Source organism: Notothenia rossii, assembly GCF_949606895.1.
Source record: "Notothenia rossii genome assembly, chromosome: 1".
Taxonomy (NCBI): domain Eukaryota; kingdom Metazoa; phylum Chordata; class Actinopteri; order Perciformes; family Nototheniidae; genus Notothenia; species Notothenia rossii.
In genome coordinates, this window is record NC_136912.1 from 53,723,685 (window position 1) to 53,742,662 (window position 18,978).

At 38.4% G+C, this 18,978-nt stretch overlaps 1 protein-coding gene across 1 annotated transcript in view; it reads left to right on the forward strand.

Annotated features, from left to right (window-relative positions):
• patj (PATJ crumbs cell polarity complex component) overlaps window positions 1–18,978 on the forward strand; it is a gene marked incomplete at its 5' end in the record, with an annotated part of 309,724 nt that overhangs the window by 271,838 nt on the left and 18,908 nt on the right. Inside the window, 2 exons of the mRNA XM_079649893.1 lie at window positions 96–202; window positions 817–900. Coding sequence (XP_079506019.1) covers window positions 96–202; window positions 817–900 — 191 coding nt within the window. The remainder of the gene's footprint in view (window positions 1–95; window positions 203–816; window positions 901–18,978) is intronic.

An 18,978-nucleotide genomic window follows, 5' to 3' on the forward strand; every position in this document is an offset into this window, starting at 1 on the left:
TTTACACACCAGACCAAAAATATAAAGGTACAAATCTACAGTGAAAAAAAAACTAAACGGGAGAATATGATAACCAATATTTTCCTCCTCCTCAGACCCATCATGCTGTGCGGTGGTCCCTGGTCAGGAGATGCTGCTGGAGATCTGTAAAGGAAGATCAGGACTCGGACTCAGTATAGTGGGAGGAAGAGACACCCAGCTTGTAACACACACACACACACACACACACACACACACACACACACACACACACACACACACACACACACACACACACAGACACAGACACACACACACACACACACACACACACACACACACACACACACACACACACACACACACACACACACACTTCTATAGTGATGTTTACTTACGACCTCACCTCACCTAAACAGCTGCTCACTGAAGTTTTTATTAAACCAAACACTAGAAATTGTGCATTTGTTAAGGACTATTTTCAGCGACGGGTGAATCCATATTTGGTGCTCTGCTGAGTATTTGTGGCAGCAGGCAGCAGCAGCAGCAGTGTGTGGGTTTGAGCCAGAACAAAGTACAGTGTGTGTTCATGATAAAGAAGGATACGTCACACAGTGAAGCTCTTTCGTGTGCTTTTAATAGTTTTGGGCCAAAAAGTGTGCTCTATGGCACAGAAGAAGATTATTCATCAAGCTTTGATACACACAGTTCTTGTTACTGTAGCAGATATAATCACTGTTGGTTTTAGTCTGAAAATGAAAGCACATTTTGAATTTCACCTGAGTTTTACATCAACATTTAGCTCTCTCTCATAGTCCCTCTCGGTCTCTCTATTAGGACGCCATAGTGATCCATGAGGTTTATGGAGAAGGAGCAGCAGCCAGAGACGCACGGCTGTGGGCAGGAGACCAGATACTCGAGGTACTCACTAGTACAACTAGTACTGTTAACACCTGTCCTGTCTTCTTGTCTTGATTTGGTTTCTTACCAGCTAAAAATTCTGATTTAATACAATTTTTTTTTTTAAACAAATCCCTCGTAAGAGACAACACTGTCCCATCTAAAAACTCTTTTGTAGTTGACCTAAACAATTATAATATGAGTTTACATCATAATATTAGGCCATGTGTTGCATTCTGTAAAGTTAATTTCATGTTTTAACAGCAAATCAGATACAGTATGAGAGATGTATTCACTGTCTCTGAAATATGGGCTCAGAACAGTCTCATAATACACTCATGCACACAGAAGGATTCACACTTGTATTTCCGGATCCACACTTAAATACAGAAAAAAGTTTTACATAATGTATTTTTGATCCTCACATATTTGTTTCCCGTTTAAAACCCCTGAACCTGCAAACCGCTTTCTGTGCATGGATCGCTGTGCATTCGTGTGTGGCATTGTGTCTGAAATATATTACAGCAAAATGATTGTTCCAAATCAAATCTGAATAATATCAAGTTTTGTTTGAAATCATTTCATTTTTGAGCAATCTCATGTTGTGACGTGTGAGGTTAAGGACACAAGTTCCCTCGCTTTTTTTTGCATACAAGTGATTCAGCTATTGTATAAGAATTAGCAGTAATGGATTGAAAATCCCTGTGCTGGACACCCTCATCAACGAACTAGACAGACGATTCACGGGAGAGTCCATAGAGCTGGCACGAGCATGTGCAGCAGTGTTTGAATGTGACAAAAATGGAATTGAACCTCTCGTACAAAAATACGCACAGCCGCTCAAAATTCACCCTCTCCTTCTTGGAGCAGAGATGGAACTTGTTAAAGCCTCTGCTGTCCCACCTGTTGCATTTGAGCATCTTCGAAAGACTGTTAAAAAGGACAGCTATCCAAATCTATACAAGATGCTCCAGTTGGCACTGACTCTGCCTATCGGATCTGCCACCTCAGAGAGAAGTGTTTCTGCAATGAGGAGCATTCGGAACTGGCTGCGGTCAACGATGGGAGGAACAAGACTTTCCTCACTTGCGGTTCTTCACATTGAGGACGACATAACTGCACAGCTGTCACCTGAGGGGATAGTGGACATATGCGGAATGTAAAAAAATGCGTCTACTTCTGCACTAAGGTAGGATACTAGTTAATAATATCGTAGCGTGTTCAAGTAACCAACACGCTACTAGTTAGATATTTGTTATCAAATAAGTATAAGATGTGCACAGTTATGATAAGTTTTACAGTTATGTAATGCACTGTTGTTGGGGAGAGAGACCGCCCCTTCCATGAGTGTGTGTGTACGGCGGGCATGAGGCGTGTATGACGGGACGAGTTGTGTTTTTTTTATTTTACATATTTTTAACATACAAAAGCTTGGTGAGGATATCATCAACTCATCAAACATAAGTGCAAGACATTAATTCACAATAAGACAAAAAAACATAAATAATACATCCGATAAGAGCCAGGGGGAAAGAAAAACACATAAAAGGCACAACAACTTTTAAGAGGCACTTACTTAAAATAATAACCATTTGGACATGTCATTTTAAATCTTTATAGTCAGGTTACAAGATTTGCATTTTTCTCAGGGACAGAAAAAAGGACTTGAACTCATTTATGAAACAGGGAAAGGAGGGCTTGCCTCCTCTCCATTTACTACAATGTAAATGGTATTTACCCAAAATAATAATTATATTTACCAAATCTGAAATTGAAGAGTCCAAATTATCAATATAATATAAAAGGTGATATACTGTATTTTGTAGGCAGGAATATTTGTCAATTTAAGTAACAACCAATCTCACATTCGACCAAAACAATTCAGAAAAAGGTCATGAGAAAAATAAATGTTCCAACGATTCATTAGATAAGTTACAAAATGATCATGGTTCCACTTCAAATTTAAATCTTGAATTTAAAAATGTAGAAACCGGATAGATTTTATGAACAATTTTTAAATGAGTCTCTTTTGCTTTAGGGGAAATAGGCCATTTTATAAAATAAGATAGCTTTTTCCATTACAGATAAAGTGTCTAAATCGGTTGCCTATGGAAATAAGCCTCTGCTAAAATTGTGAAAAATGTGGGATTTCAGGGAAGCACTAATAGATTTGTTATTCTTAAGAGTATCGCCAATCATTTCCAAATGAGGTAAAACTGATATAACATTTGAGTACAGTAAAGTATTATGAATCATTTCAATAAGTGGTACAGGAATTGCTATACAGATTTTGTTATAATCTTTAGCAGTACACGTTATATTGTATTTCGTTGAAAAAGCCAAAATATCTAGCAGTTTACCATTGCAATCTAGTAAATCATTAACCTCTTAAGTACTGAGCCTGTTTTTCAGGTTTCAGGCTCCAAAATGCCACTAACACAGCAAAGACTATATCTTCACTTCTAAAAGGGGTAAATTAATAATATTTTCTCTCAAAGCAAGGTTACATCTGTGAGTTGGATGTAGAAGTGTCAGAATCAATCTAGATGTTTTTATTTTAAAGTAAATTCAGATGGAACATCGTAAAAACATGTAAATTATAATGTCTGCCTAAAAAAAAACATTACTTGTAGTGAAAACCACCCTTGAATGATGGGTTAGTAGACTAAAAGCTTTGGGAATCCAAACTATAACATATAATAACTACCCTGTATCAAGATTGATGTAAAAAAAGTGAAATTTGACCTTTTTAGAGAGTTTTAGACAAATAAAGTCCAGGCGGACTCACGTCTGGATAATTTGGGAACCATCGGTTTCATTTGACCTCTTTCACTGTACAAATAATTGTATTTCTTTGAATTACCACTATAGGTATTCATTCCATCCAAATACAACTGTTGTGAAAACATTTAAAAAACATACTCTGTTATCCTCTTAGGCCCCACAATGCTAACAGTGAGCCTCTGAATTAGCCCCGAGCGAAAAATGCTAACCTATTATGCACCGGAAATCACTCCTAGCTCCCTTATTACTTATCCCAGCTGCACATCCAACACATCGTTTATGATCGTAAAGACACAGAATCTAACGGTGCCCACCTCAACATTGAAAGATACACACTTGCAACGTTATCAACAAAAACGTAAATCAAAAGAAGTGGCGCTAGGTAGCTACACAATGCTAACGTGGCTTACCTTTGTCTTTGTCTGGTCTAAACCAGTGTTTGAATTGGGCCGGTACTCACCGGTACGCAGTACCGGCACTTCTGATTTTTACCCATGGGTACTCAGTAAAATGCCGGTACTCAGCCGCCGGCAATATACGCATATATTGTAAACGCAACGCAGCGCAAATGTGGGTCTGACTCTGCCTCACAGAGGGTGACTGGCTGTCTACATGACGTGGCCTGCCGACATTGCCACTTTCATACAGATCATACTAATGCCCTCGATTGGTCTCTGTGTGTCATTCAAGCTCGGGAGGGTGTGTGTTGGTGTATGTGTGGCGCAAGCAAGCGAGAAAGCGCGCGCACCGGTTACGTGTATTGTTGTTAGCATCTGGTGCTAGCTAGCTGCGCTAACGGATATAAGGAGCTGTTTCAACAACAAGGTGGAGGGAGAGTCCTTTGCTGTCAGACTGAGAGGCTGATAACTACAGCTCTGGTGAGGTAAATTACTCTCTGAGTCTTTAGATAGTTAACTTAGTTTAAGTTATCTCAGTGGGTCTCAAACGGTTCGGTCACCATTTATGTAAACACATATTTCCATTTGAGGGGGTAGTGATTAGTAAAATATGCATGAATAATACAAACAAAATGTTAACTAGGTGAAAAAAGGTAAGATAAACTTGTTGAGAGCTAAAACTAGTCTTTGCTGTTGCCTCAAAGAGGAGCAGGGGGGAGAGGAGGGAGACAGGAGAGGCCGATTCAGGAGCCCAGACACACTCACAACTATAAATGAACCAAAAACAAATAAATAAACAAGTTTCAATGTTTTTTCATATTGGATATTGGGGTGTAGTCTCTTTATTTCCCCCTCAAATGTACCAGATTGATGCATTTAAGTCCAACATTTAAAAAAAAATCTTACCGGGGGAGCATGCCCCCGGACCCCATAGGATTTGAGGCCCGGCTCCACTGTTCCCAAATAGATTTGCATTTTTTTTTAAATAGTAACCCATCTCCATATGTTTCTTTTTGGGTAGTAGATTTAAACTAGAGGGCTATCACTTTGTGCAGCAACGCTATTGACAAATAAATCCAGCAAAATGGCACAAAAAACTGGTAGTGGCCTCAGGGACGAGGAGTCATTTAACCAGCCAGTAGGAGTCAAGCTTTACTTTCTTTTATATCCATAAAGAAAAAGTAAATCTGTTTACAGTTGTTTCATTATGGATGTTGAGAGGTATCCATATATCTCTTCATTTTTCTCTCAAATTGCACCAGATTGATGCATCTAACTTCAATATTTAAAAAAAAATGTTCCCGGGGGAGCATGCCACCGGACCCCCCTAGACTAGAGGGTGTCAGGTCCACTCCCCACTTATAAAAATAGCACTTTACCACTGCACCCCCTCTAATCTCAGATGCACCCTGAGTCATTTTGTTTAAGTACAGTGAGCCTTTCTAAAATATACAGTAAAGAGACAAACCCAGCAGCATTATAGGATATACTATGACTTTGTGCCAAATACTTGTTGCTGATTTAGAGTACTGGCACCTTTTTCATTCCAATTCAAACACTGGTCTAAACTGGTCTTCAATGGCATTAAAACGATAACAACGATGATGTAGTTAATCCATAGGTTAATATCCCATGTGGCTGTGTCCCCTTTGAAATGTTCTGATAATCTATAAGCAATAAAACTGCAATTCCGTTATCTGCTGTCCGCTCTGTGCTCCGTGCGCTCTGGGTCCTGCAATTCCTGCTTCCTTACGTAGTAAACAATAAGTAAAGTCTGCTGCATAAAGTGCTTACGCCGGCTGGCTTTCTTCATACTTTACGCAGGACCATATCTCTGGAACCCATTGGTCGATTCGGGTGATTTACACCTTTTTCTTAACCAAAATATCCAATAGAATCGAGGGGCAGTTCCCAAATCCATGTAAACATTACCATAGAACTATATAATAGAGAAGCAAACAAAGCACATCTGAAAGTACAAGCCTGGACGGCAAAACTTTATACCCAGTATATTGCCATAAATATGAAGGTGGATTATCAGTAAAAAAATGTACGTGACACAAAGACATTGGATTAACCTTGAGCGGCGTTTTTATTCCGGTGAACACAACTTTTGATCACAAATCAAAAAAGGTAAGACGTAATTATTGTAATATTTTTGAAACCGGATGTTGTTCACTTTCTCTTTTCTGGCTGATAGCTCCGCAATTCGGGGTCCTACAGTGATGACATTACATGTGTGGAATCTGTGGAGTCTCAGCTTTAATCGGATATCTTGTTTGTGCAGTGACGATAAGTAATAAGCGCATTGCTACCGTGAGTGCTGTGCAAAAGTCCGTTAGCATTAGTTAGCATTTTTTCGCTCCATGCTAATTCAAAGGCTTGGTATTACTCTTGTGTTTCTTTTAGCTAAAAATGGTTCATATTGTTAGTTAGCTGAGTTTCTTATCGTTAAAAGGGTATTGAACATTAATAGTTTCATAAATGTTAAGAAGCCCTGAGACATAGTCTCTTAAAAAAACGGTGGGGGGGGGGGGGGTCCACTGGGGGGACCCTCGTGCTTAAGAGGTTAACAAACAAAATACCCCTCTCATGCCAATCACTCCTAAACAAGGATTTTCTGTTTATAATAATCACTCTATTGTTCCATAACGTACATCCATGAGGAGAAAAAATTGTGTAAATACCATTTTCCAATAATGAAGTATCTGCCTATGAACATTTGACAATTTCGTCGGAATCTTATTAACCTCAAAATCACATTTTAAAAGAAAATCAAACCCTCCCAGACGCTTAAATATGGCCTTTGGAATAAGGAACCACATGGATTCTGGCTGGAACAAAAACGCTTTCAACCATTTAATTTTAATTGTTCCAATCATCGATTCAAAGTCTAAAGCTTTAATTCCACCTTTATCATATTCTTTAACAAGCTGTGACTTTTTAATGTAATGAGTTTTATTCTTCCACAAGAAATGGAAAATAATCGAGTTCGCTTTTTTAATATTAGCCGAAGAGACAAAACATGAGTGGCATGGATAAATAAGTTTAGATATACCTTCTGCTTTAGTAAGAAGAACTCTGCCAAAAATAGTAAGATCTCTAGTTGACCAACGACTGAGAGATTTCTTCATATCTGTGATACGGTTACAAATATTAAGATCTTCTCTACTGATATAATTTTTAGATGATGTTATTCCTAAATATTTCACTTAGGTACCAGTCTAATTCCATGTAAACATTTATAAAAAAAAAACACATACTTTGAGAGACTTAAAATTGTCAAAACTCAAGAAATTGTGTTTTTCAAGGGTGGTATAGTGGTGGTATGAATTTGGCTTTCTGTCAAACACCTGGATAGCTCTCTTTTACAGCTTTTCTATGGGTTTCAGGTTTGTGGCACAAGCAAACAACCAGTTTGTCAAATGTAATGGTATTGGATACTTTCTTCATATGTTTCTTAAAAGTCAAGTTCTAGTCCATTATGACTCCAAGATACTTGAAGTGGGGGTCTAGTTCTATTTCTGCTCCATTTAAAAACACATTGGATCCTTCGATTTTGACTCGTCGTTTACTGAACATCATGCATAGTTTTTTTGCATTTAACTGTAAGAAAATGTTGTTCAGCCAGTGTTGAACCTTGTCCAATGCATTTGAGAGACAGGATGAGATAATTTCAGTATTTTTCCCGTGTACAAAGATGACCGCATCATTGGCGTACATTCAACTCAGGACATACATTAAGCAAGTCATTAATGTACAGAGAAAACAGGAATGGAACCTTGTGGAACCCCAAGGGGAGACCTCAGATGGCGAGAAGAGCTTTGTGATGTCCAGAGCACTATTTATAAAATACTCATTTAGAGAGCTGTTCAACACTGCAGGGTCTTTTATCAGGGCATCATTGATTTTTAATTCTAGAGCATTATTTTCCTGTTTGTTTTTTTTACCAAATAGTTTATTTAGGATTTGCCAGACGTTTTTACTGTTACCTTTCGCACCTTACCTTTGGCCTGTCTTATTGTTTGTGTTACCTTGTTACGAGCATGAGTGAATTTCTGCCTGTCAGTGGATAGTCCAGATTTCAAGATCTGCCTTAATAGTTGGTCTCTAGATTTCATTAAATTCCTGCACTGTATATTTAGTCAGGGAAGATGATGTTCCTTCCTGTTCCTAAGGCACCCTCTCCTTGTGAAGGAAGACATTGCATCGTTAATTTTAGATATAAACAGATCACTGTTTTCACCAATGTCTTCAGAGGACAGAGTGTCCCCCCAATTAATCTTTTTCATTGCCTCCATAAAATGTTGTTGCAGGTTTTTGGGGATGAAGCGTGAACCCAAGGTAGGGGTTTTAGCCATGAACCTTTTTTTGTGAGTTTCCTGGCAAAAAGAACAAGATTATGGTCAGAAAGACCAGTCAGGAAGTTGTAGGTTTTAATTATTCTGTCAGCTTTTTTTGTAAATAATAAATCTATCATAGTCTTGGAGGTTTTGGTTATTCCAGTCGGTTGATCCATTAGTTGTATTAAGTTGTGTTTATCCGTGATCCGTTTTAAGTTATTTCTATTTTGTTTATCCTTCCACTTGATATTAAAGTCTCCTACAATAATTAGCACTTTGTTGGAGTCATAGGAATTCAGCAGGAGTTTTACCTGGTCATAGAAATCCATCTTAGCGGTGGGTTGTCGATACAGGCAAATCATGGTGAGGGACATTTCCTCAGATAGTGTGATTTCCACACCAACACAATCAAATTCAATATTAGCTGGAAGAGCAATTTCCCTACAAGTAAAGGTATTCCTCACATAAAGCAACACACCCCCTCCTTTTCCCTTCAGTCTGTCCTTCCTAAATATGATGCTTTGATCACCCTAACCCTAACATGTCACCCATTGAGCATGTTTGGGATGCTCTGGATCAGCATATACAACAGCGTGTTCCAGTTCCTGCCAATATCCAGCAACTTCGCACAGTCATTGAAGAGGAGTGGACCAACATTCCACAGGCCACAATCAACAACCTGATCAACTCTATGCGAAGGAGATGGGTGACATGTTAGGGTTAGGGTTTAACCCTAGGGTTTTCGGACCCCCCCAGACCCCCCCAATAAAGCAAAACTGCACGTTTCAGAGTGGCCTTTTATTGTGGCCAGCCTAAGGCACACCTGTGCAATAATCATGCTGTCTAATCAGCATCTTGATATGAAAAATGGGAGCAAAAACAAAAGTGTTGCATTTATATCTTTGTTCAGTGTAGAAGAGTATTTACTGGAATTTATCGCAACCTGTCTTACACTAAATTTAAACCATTCCCATTTACTCAGAGCTGACAAAGCCAGAGTTTCTTTTATCAGTTGTTTGATCTCTGAGGGGCCTAACGCTAACCAGAATCAGAATTCTAACCCTAACCCTCAGAGGCATCACTGCTGGTCGTAAAGACAGCAGAGGAGATCAGGGTTGCTGTCTGCTCAATTAGGTCAATGTTGTATTATTTGTTTCATTTATTCTTAATCTATGTATTTTATGGTAATAATGAATTAAAAAAAACGTAATGTATTGAACACATTCCGAAACAAAGCAGATAAGACAGAACTAGACTCAGACATAATACTAATTATTGTTGAAATATTTTGCGCTGTTGCTGCAAAATGGAAACTTTGTTGATTACCTATTCCAACTGGCCACTGGAATCAGATAATTAATATAAGTTGAAGTTCAATTACAGTTTTAAATATAGTTTAACATTCTTTATTAAACTGTTTCAAATTATTTCTCGTATCAACCAATTGGTCTCCATAGACATTACTACAATTCTAATAGTTGTTAAACTACTGACAAGTTTTCCGAAACCGAGCTTATGAACAAAAGAGTAAAGGTCGCTGGTTAAGCCAGGATCAATATGTTTGTTGAGGTTTTTATTGTGTGCATAATAAATGTGTTAAATGAATTGAGCAATGTTTTTTAAGGAGTATAATGTTGCAATCTCTTTAAGATAAGTAATTGCAGTTCGAAGATGGATGTTGTTTTCCAGGGGCCTCTCCTTCACACTCCCACACAATAAATCATGAGACTTCCAAATCCTAACAGACAGAGATCAGTATCACTTTGTGTTGCAAGCAAAATCCATGTAAAGGTTCTACTCGAGCCCAATTTAAATACCATAGAGAGAGTATTAACCCAGCTCAAGCTAAATGTTAAATGTATTTAATTAATGTACAAGTGTTTTGATTTATAAAAAAAGAAAAATCCAGTCTAGCTTCCTTTGAGTTCAGTCTAAGCAACAAATTGTTTCTCATAACATTCTCACTGCTGTCCCAAATGTTTTAACCTTGGGCAGACAAGCTGTTCACACACATACGCACACATACGCACACACACACACACACACACACACACACACACACACACACACACACACACACACACACACACACACACACGCACATACGCACACACACACACACACACAGACACACACACACACACACACACACACACTTTGGATAAGTGTTCACCTTATCCACATTTTAAATTGTTGCCTTCTTTAGAGTTATTAGTAATTCAAGATTAATTATTAAATTAAATGTGGTACATAAGATAAAATAAATAAAACTTTGACTTGATAATTTTGTTCACAACATTAGACCTTTCCTCTAATCTCTACTAGAATAAGATACGTGTGCATGTTTGGGTGTTTTAACACTCCTGTAATGTACCTAATCTTGTTATCCTTTTCATTACAGAGCTGGGTAAATGGTGTATTGATTAGGTTCTGATTCGTGCAAGTCCAATTTTGACTGACTTTAGTTCTAATGTTAAAGTTAATTTGACTTCAACCCATAAGTAATTATTTAAATTAACTCTAAATTTCACATGATGATGTATTAGTGCTCCACATTTTTACCACTAATTTGTTTTACAATTAGGATGCAATGTAGAGTCAGGACTCAGAGAGACACGAGGAGAGTTGGAGCTTTGATGTCAAACACTGGTTTAATACAAGTATCGGCCGGAGAATTTCACATCACAAGTCACAGCAGCCAGAGGTTCTGACTGCCCGGGTGGGTTGCCACATCAATTCTGCAGCGCCTCTCTCTCGATAGACCTTTTAACTAGTTCAGAGAGAGTAAACAACATATTTGGGGAGATAGACTAAACAGCTGGGCACCCTGAATCACTTGCGTCTGACCCTTAATGGCCTCGAAGCCAGCGTTCCCACAACCGTAAACCATTTTGTGACCGAGAGTTGACCGGTCATAAACTGGCTTATCAAGATAGCTGGAGCCTCCCATTCCTTAAGAGAGATAACAGACTCAGGGTTGCTCATAAACATCAACAGGCGACAATTGTTCCCTTACAATGCTGAAATATCACACTTTGAGACATTATTAGCTAAACTAATAGAGATTAACCAATAATCGAACCTAGAACACTGACCATTGTTAGAAGAGTTAAACCAGGTATATTGTGACTTTGAGGGATTATTTATTCTCCAAACATCCGTTAAATTAAGTTTAGAGGCCAAGTGAATAATAGAATCATTACAATTATGACATTGTCCCCTTAAAGGAAGACTATCTAACCACTCATCAGGAACTCCATTAAAATCCCCTCCGATTATAATCTTAACAGTCATATAAATTCCATTCCTCCAATTTTTGGCACAAGATTGAAAGAAAATTATTGTTTTGAATCTTTCTGTTATACCCATAAACACATACCAGTATGTAATTAGTCATATTAACATCAGTCACAACCATTAGCCAATGACCATTTGTATCACTCCTGTGGTCAATTATATTTCCAGGTAACCTGTTAAATCAAATCATCACTCCAGCCAAATGTGAAAAACATGTTTTCTCTCCATTGTACTTTCCAGAACTTAGTGTCTGCCCCTGCAGAATGAGTTTCTTGCAAAAAAACACAATTTGCTATTTGTTCCTTACAAAAAAGAAAATGCGCCTTACGTTTCACATTGTTTTTTAGCCCCCTAGCATTTAAGGATATAAAAGATAACATTGAAAGAGTAAAGATAGAATACTTAAGAAAATGCACAAAATAATGCTATATCGATGCACAGGAGTGAGTAACGTAGCCCTTAACAAACATATTCAGTGCAATAGCTCACAACATTTTGAATATAACCTGAGACAAGTTCAATCCTAAAAACACTCAAACTGAGAATTTCAGCATACCTACTGAGGACAGAAAACCTGGTCCCTGTCCCTCCAGTTTATTACTGCGGTGTTTTTCACGTTATTCCGGGTCCACTCTTTTTGTTGTCAATCAGCGCGAAGCCTTCCTTCAGCTCTCTTCCCCTTTCTCCTGGATTCTTGAATCAGTGGCCACAGCTCGGAGCGAGCCCCCCGGTCCTCCTTGGAGAAATCCTCTTTGAAATGAATGTCCATCTCGCTAGAGACTCTCGCATCTTTGGACTTTTTCCAGACCTCGTCATTAACGGTCCTCATCCCGAACTGAATGGTGTTGTTGGAGGTAGCTGCGTTACCCTTTATACCCAGCCGATGGACAGTGTCCACTGAGTCACGCAACTTTCCCACAGACAGCAGAACAACTCTTGTGAGTATCCCAATGACAGCTTCTCTTCTGTTTTCTCCTTCTTTTTCAGGCAGACCATTCATCCTCAGATTCCACCTCCGTTTGTAGCGGGCTTGCTCCTCGCCAGACTTACGTAGTAAAGTATTATCTTTCAGAAAATCATCAAACTTTTTCTGAAGAACAGAAATGTCTTTCTTATTTTCTTTAGCTGCTTCAGTGTTTGCTTCAATGCGTTTTTCAAACTTTCTTAAAAGCTCTGTCTGTTCATCCATTTTTCCAGATAAGACTTGTATTGCCTGGAGAATGGTGCTGCTGCTATCCTCTGCCATTTGTTTTTCGCCATGAACCTTCGATTTCTTTGGATTCGGTCCTTTAGTTGGTGTGTGGTCCCAATTTATTTGTAGTCCCTTAGAGTTGTCCGCATCCATCAATATCCGACTTGTCACATGCCTCACGGAGAGCTTTTAAGTTGTAATCGTGGTCGGTCATGCTAGCAGGCACTTTATGTCAAGAATTTACATACATACATAGCAGTATGCAAAGTTAAAGCTGAACTCAATGCGCTACTTACCAAGAGAGCTACATTTCTGATTCATAGGGTAAGAAACACAGAATATCTAGATGGAAGTAGACCGAGCTCCCTGCTGGCAAGTAAACTCCGAAATAACGAGCAGCTGGCCCAAATATCCTCAATTACGAATAATGATGGCATTGTCCTTTATGATCCAGTTCGTATTAATCATGAATTTGAACAGTTCTAACATTTATATACATCTCAAGTACAGACATCAAAGGCAGAGTTAGAACATTTCTTTGTGGATCTGCATTTACCACATCTATCCCCTGAGGACATTGATCGCTTAGATTGTGAAATAACACTTAAAGAATTATCTGAAGCATTGGAAGACATGAACCTTGGCCCATCCCCTGGTATAGATGGTATCCCTCCGGAATTATATTCCCAGTTTTGATCTGATTTAGGACCAATATTATTGGAAATGATTCATGTAGCACTCAAAGAAGGACATTTCCAAAAGGATATCAATACAGCTATAATTTCTCTCATACACAAGAAGGGGAAAGACCCAAATTGATGCACAAGTTTTAGATCAATATCACTTATAAATTCAGAAATCAAACTTTATGCCTAAGTAATAGCTCGACGATTGGAGAAAGTCCTTCCAACATTAGTTCATTATGACCAAACAGGCTTTATGAAAAACCGATTCTCTTCAGACAATATCAGGAGACTACAGCATGTTATTCATTTTGCAGCAGACATAACACCGCCTTGCGCCGTATTATCAGTTGATGCTGAAAAAGCTTTTGACAAGCTAGAATGGCCATTTTTGTGGCATACAATGCAAAGAATGGGGTTTGGGGCAAAATGTATGATTATGTTGAAGATCCTATATATTAATCCAAGTGCTATGGTTCTGACAGGCAATCAGTGGTCACCTAGATTTCCAATTCTACGTGGCACACGGCAAGGCTGCCCTGTCTCCGCGCTTCTGTTTGCAATTTCTCTAGAACCGCTTGCACAGAAAATAAGACTATCCAAAGAAGTAAAACATAGAGTTGTAAAAGACACATACCATAAAACATAGTTATATGCGGATAATCTACTACTGTACTTGGACGAGGTACCAACTACGCTTCCTAAGCTGTTAAATATTTTTACCCAATTTAGTTCAATATCTGGTTACAAGATCAATTTGAATAAATCATGTCCTTTACCCCTCAATAGTGCGATGGTTGAACTAAACTTAAATACGGAATTGCAGATCGTCCAACACTTTAAGTATTTAGGAATTGATATATATGCCTCATTAGACACAATAGTAGCAAAGAACTACAAAATAATGTATACAAGTTAATGTATAAAGATGACCTAAAAAAGTGGATTAATATAACAATTTCTTTAGCAGGACAAATGTCAATCATAAAGATGAATGTTCTACCAAGAGTCAATGTCTTAGCTAGTATGTTACCTTTATCTCCACCAGACGGTTTTTGGGGCAAACTTCAGAATAAGATTTCAAAATATGTTTGGAAAAACCAATACCCAAGAATCAGATACAAAGTTCTACAATATGACAAAAACAGTGGAGGCCTTAATGTTCCCAATCACAAGCTCTATTATTATTCCTTCACGCTTCGAGCCTTGAAAAACTGGATTGATGAAAGCACCAATGTACCTTGGATTAAAATTGAAAGAATTATAGTCTATCCCAGGGGTCTGCAACCCGCGGCCCTTGAAGCCCTCTACTCTGGCTCCCTTGAGCTTAGACAAAAATAAGAAGGAAATCAAATTAAAGTATTTGTAGGACTATTTATATTTTGTTGCATGGTTGAAAATGTTTCATATCTTGTATTTTGAGGTGATACTGTGACACATAAATAAAAAACAAAACGGTTTTAATTAGGTCAACTAAAATATGCGTCACATCCAGCTACTAGCGTCACATCCTGCTACTAGCGCCAGGCGAATAACCTGACCCCCGGCTCCATGAGCGAACTATGGATAAATCAAAGAAAAGAAAAGTACCGGAGGAACACAGGATTTAATTCTGCGTGGACAGAGTTGTATGCTTTCATAGCAAACGATGCTGGTTTACCGGTATGTTTGATCTGTAGAGAGAAGTTGTTAAAGGTGCTGCAGCCTTTACGTATCGAGGAGAAAAACGGAAGAGGAAGACAGCTGACGATCTTCAGTCATAATTCAATGGGGTATGTCATTTATTTCAGAAAACACTTTTTGTTATATTCCATGGAATGCTCTTAACGTCCCTATAGCAATGAATATATTAAATGCTTTGACAATAAATACATAAAAAAATTAATCTGTGGAAGCCGTAGCGTTGCAAAAAGCACGACCAATCATCTGAGCCGGCCCGGCTAAAATAACTGGATGGCCTACCTGCCTGTCAGCCTTCCATCTGTGCACAAACTTATCTCGTGCCCTCATTGGTCATGTGCGCGTTCGTGTGTGTTGGAGGAAGGGCTCTGTAAGGAAGTCTGAAGGAAGACGCAGATTTTTTCCGGTTGTGTACTTTCAAATTCTAGCGCACTCGAGCTGGTTTCTCCATTCTTACCTACCATACCTAACTATTTTTAGGGTGCAGCTACAGTTGCAAGAAAAAGTATGTGAACCCTTTGGAATTACCTGGATTTCTGCATAAGTTGGTCGGAGGAAGCCACTGCTGTCCAGAAAAAATATTGCTACACGTTTGAAGTTTGCAAAAGAGCACCTGGATGTTCAATATTCTGTGGACAGATTAAACTAAAGTTGAGTTGTTTGGAAGGAACACACAACACTATGTGTGGAAAAAAAAAAAGGCACAGCACACCAACATCAAAACCTCATCCCAACTGTGAAGTATGGTGGAGGGAGCATCATGGTTTGGGGCTGCTTTGCTGCCTCAGGGCCTGGACAGATTGCCATCATCGACGGAAAAATGAATTCTCAAGTTTATCAAGACATTTTGCTGGAGAACTTAAGGCCATCTGTCCACCAATTGAAGCTCAACAGAAGATAGGTGATGCAACAGGACAACGACCCAAAGCACAGAAGTAAATCAACAACAGAATGGCTTCAACAGAAGAAAATAGGCCTTCTGGAGTGGCCCAGTCAGAGTCCTGACCTCAACCCAATTGAGATGCTGTGGCATGACCTCAAGAGAGCGATTCACACCAGACATCCCAAGAATATTGCTGAACTGAAACAGTTTTGTAAAGAGGAATGGTCCAAAATTCCTCCTGACCGTTGTGCAGGTCTGATATGCAACTATAGGAAACGTTTGGTTGAGGTTATTGCTGCCAATGGAGGGTCAACCAGTTATTAAATCCAAGGGTTCACATACTTTTTCCACCCTGCACTGTGAATGTTTTCATGGTGTGTTCAATAAAAACATGAAAACATATAATTGTTTGTGTGGTTTTAGCTTATGCAGACTGTGTTTGTATATTGTTGTGACTTAGATGAAGATCAGAACACATTTTATGACCAATTTATGCAGAAATCCAGGTAGTTCCAAAGGGTTCAGATACTTTTTTCCTTGCAACTGTATATGTTTTATTTATTTCAAAGTGGGCCCATTTTAATTATATATTTTTTCCTTCAAATGTGTAGAGGACTCCCCAAGTGTTGTTTAATTTATTTTAAAGTAGGCCTGTGTATTATTTTTAATTCTCCTTATAGGAGTTATTTGTTTCTTATTAGAGGTTAACAGTTTTATATAATGTAATAAATAGCCTAATACATGCAAAAAAAACTGTAGTTTTTGTCTGATATAACAATAAATACAACTTTATAAGCTATCAAGCTATAAAATAGGTTTTGCGGCTGCAGTCAAAAAATATTTGGGGAAAAAGGGGCAAAATGGCTCTTTAGGTCAAAAAGGTTGCAGACCCCTGGTCTATCCTCTTAAACTTGGTGATGTCTTATTTTCTGCCAGATGACTGTATGCAAACATTTGGACCAATTATTGGGCAAGCCGTGAAAGTGTGGAAACATGTAGAGAAATTGTGAAATCGGTCTGTAGATTGGCATAGTATCATACCCATTTTTCATAACCTCTTACTACATATTGGAAAAAAGATATCCAATTCCCACAATGGCAAACTCGAGGAATACATTATCTTTCTGACATAACCAACAACAACGGCTTGATGTCCTTCCAAGAATTGAAAGACACGTATAATGTGCCTGGCTCTTCTTTCTTTTTCTATTTGCAACTACGTACTGCCATGCGCACATATGGAGTTCCTTGGAATCAACCTCTGCCAACACATCAATTAGTTAAGGTCATATTAAGTCCAAACAGTGTGAGCGGCAATACTTCATATATACATACGTATATAAAAAGCTGCAAGATAAATTAACCAAATATATTGACATCTCTGCAGTATGGAACGCAGATCTAAAAAATGATACGCAGACTATTGATTGGAAGAGAATATGGAATAATGTCTCCTTAACATCGCGTAACCACAATCACCAATTGATACAGTATAAAATGATACACAGATATTACCTGTCAACCAGAAAATGTTGTCAATTAAGGATGATTCCAAGCCCCATGTGCCTTCTCTGTAACCAAAAGACCATCGGCACATATGTACACATGGTTTGTGAATGTACTGCAGTAAGAACGTTCTGGAAACAGGTTATTGACATTGTATCTGAGATTATTGGAGTTCACATACCCTGTCTCCCAAATATTGTATTGTTGAATGATGATTCTTCTCTTGACCTATAATCATCAGAAAAGGGTGCTTTTCGCTGGTCTAACAGCAGCCAAAAAAATAATTGTAATACGATGGAAACCCCCACATACTTTATTTATTAAGCAATGGATATCATCCTTCCATGACCTACTATTCTCAGAGCTGTCAATCGCTGCTGCTAATAAGGCTAAGGGGGAAACATTAGAGGCTATTCAAAGAGCTGCTGATCGGGTAATATCATTCATGTAAATGATGATTGTACATATACGCACACCTTGGTGCAATTGTAGATTAATAGGAGTTCATCTCAATTCAGTTTAAACTGTGGGGCACGAGCCCTGGTGGGTCGCGGAGGTACTGCAGGGGGGGCTCAGGAAGATTTTTTAATTTTATTATTTTCTCCTTTTAGCTTTGTGAAGCACCTTGAGATTACGTTGTTTTTAAAGTGTGCTATATAAATCAAATGTATTATTATTCAATTGTAATCAAGCACTGCTCGAAAATATCTCATTGGTCAGAGAGCTGTGGGCATAATGCTGCCTTTTGCAACATCCTAATTGTGTGAGATAGGCTTTTCTGGTGTTGCTGCCATCAAAACAAAATACAGATCAAAGCTGATCATTGAGAATGAAATGAGAGTGGCAGTCTCAAAACAACAGCCCCGGTTTGAGAAGATCTGCGAGGGAAAGCAAGCACACAGAAGTCATTGATAAGCTATGTGTGGAATAGGAATGGTAAAGTGATGTGATCGTTTGCAACCTGCAGTAGAAATAGTAGTTAATTAATATATTTTTATTAAAGAAATTTGAATTAAAAAATCTACTACTCAGGGAAGAAGTCCAACCAGTTTGAATTAGGCCAAATTAATTCACAGTATCTATTACAAGCACTTTTGTTCATGTGTAATCCATAATAAAATATAAAATTAGTTGGATCTTTGTATCTTCTTATTATTAGCAGAGAAAATGTAATGTTTTTTACAACAATATACAATTAATCCTACCAATATAGACGGGAACCGGGTTGGGGGGGGTCCCGAACATATTTCCAATTACCCAAGGGGGGCCCGACTGAAAAAGTTTGGGAACCACTGGCTTAAACAGATGAAATGTTATGTGGAAAAAAAGGTAT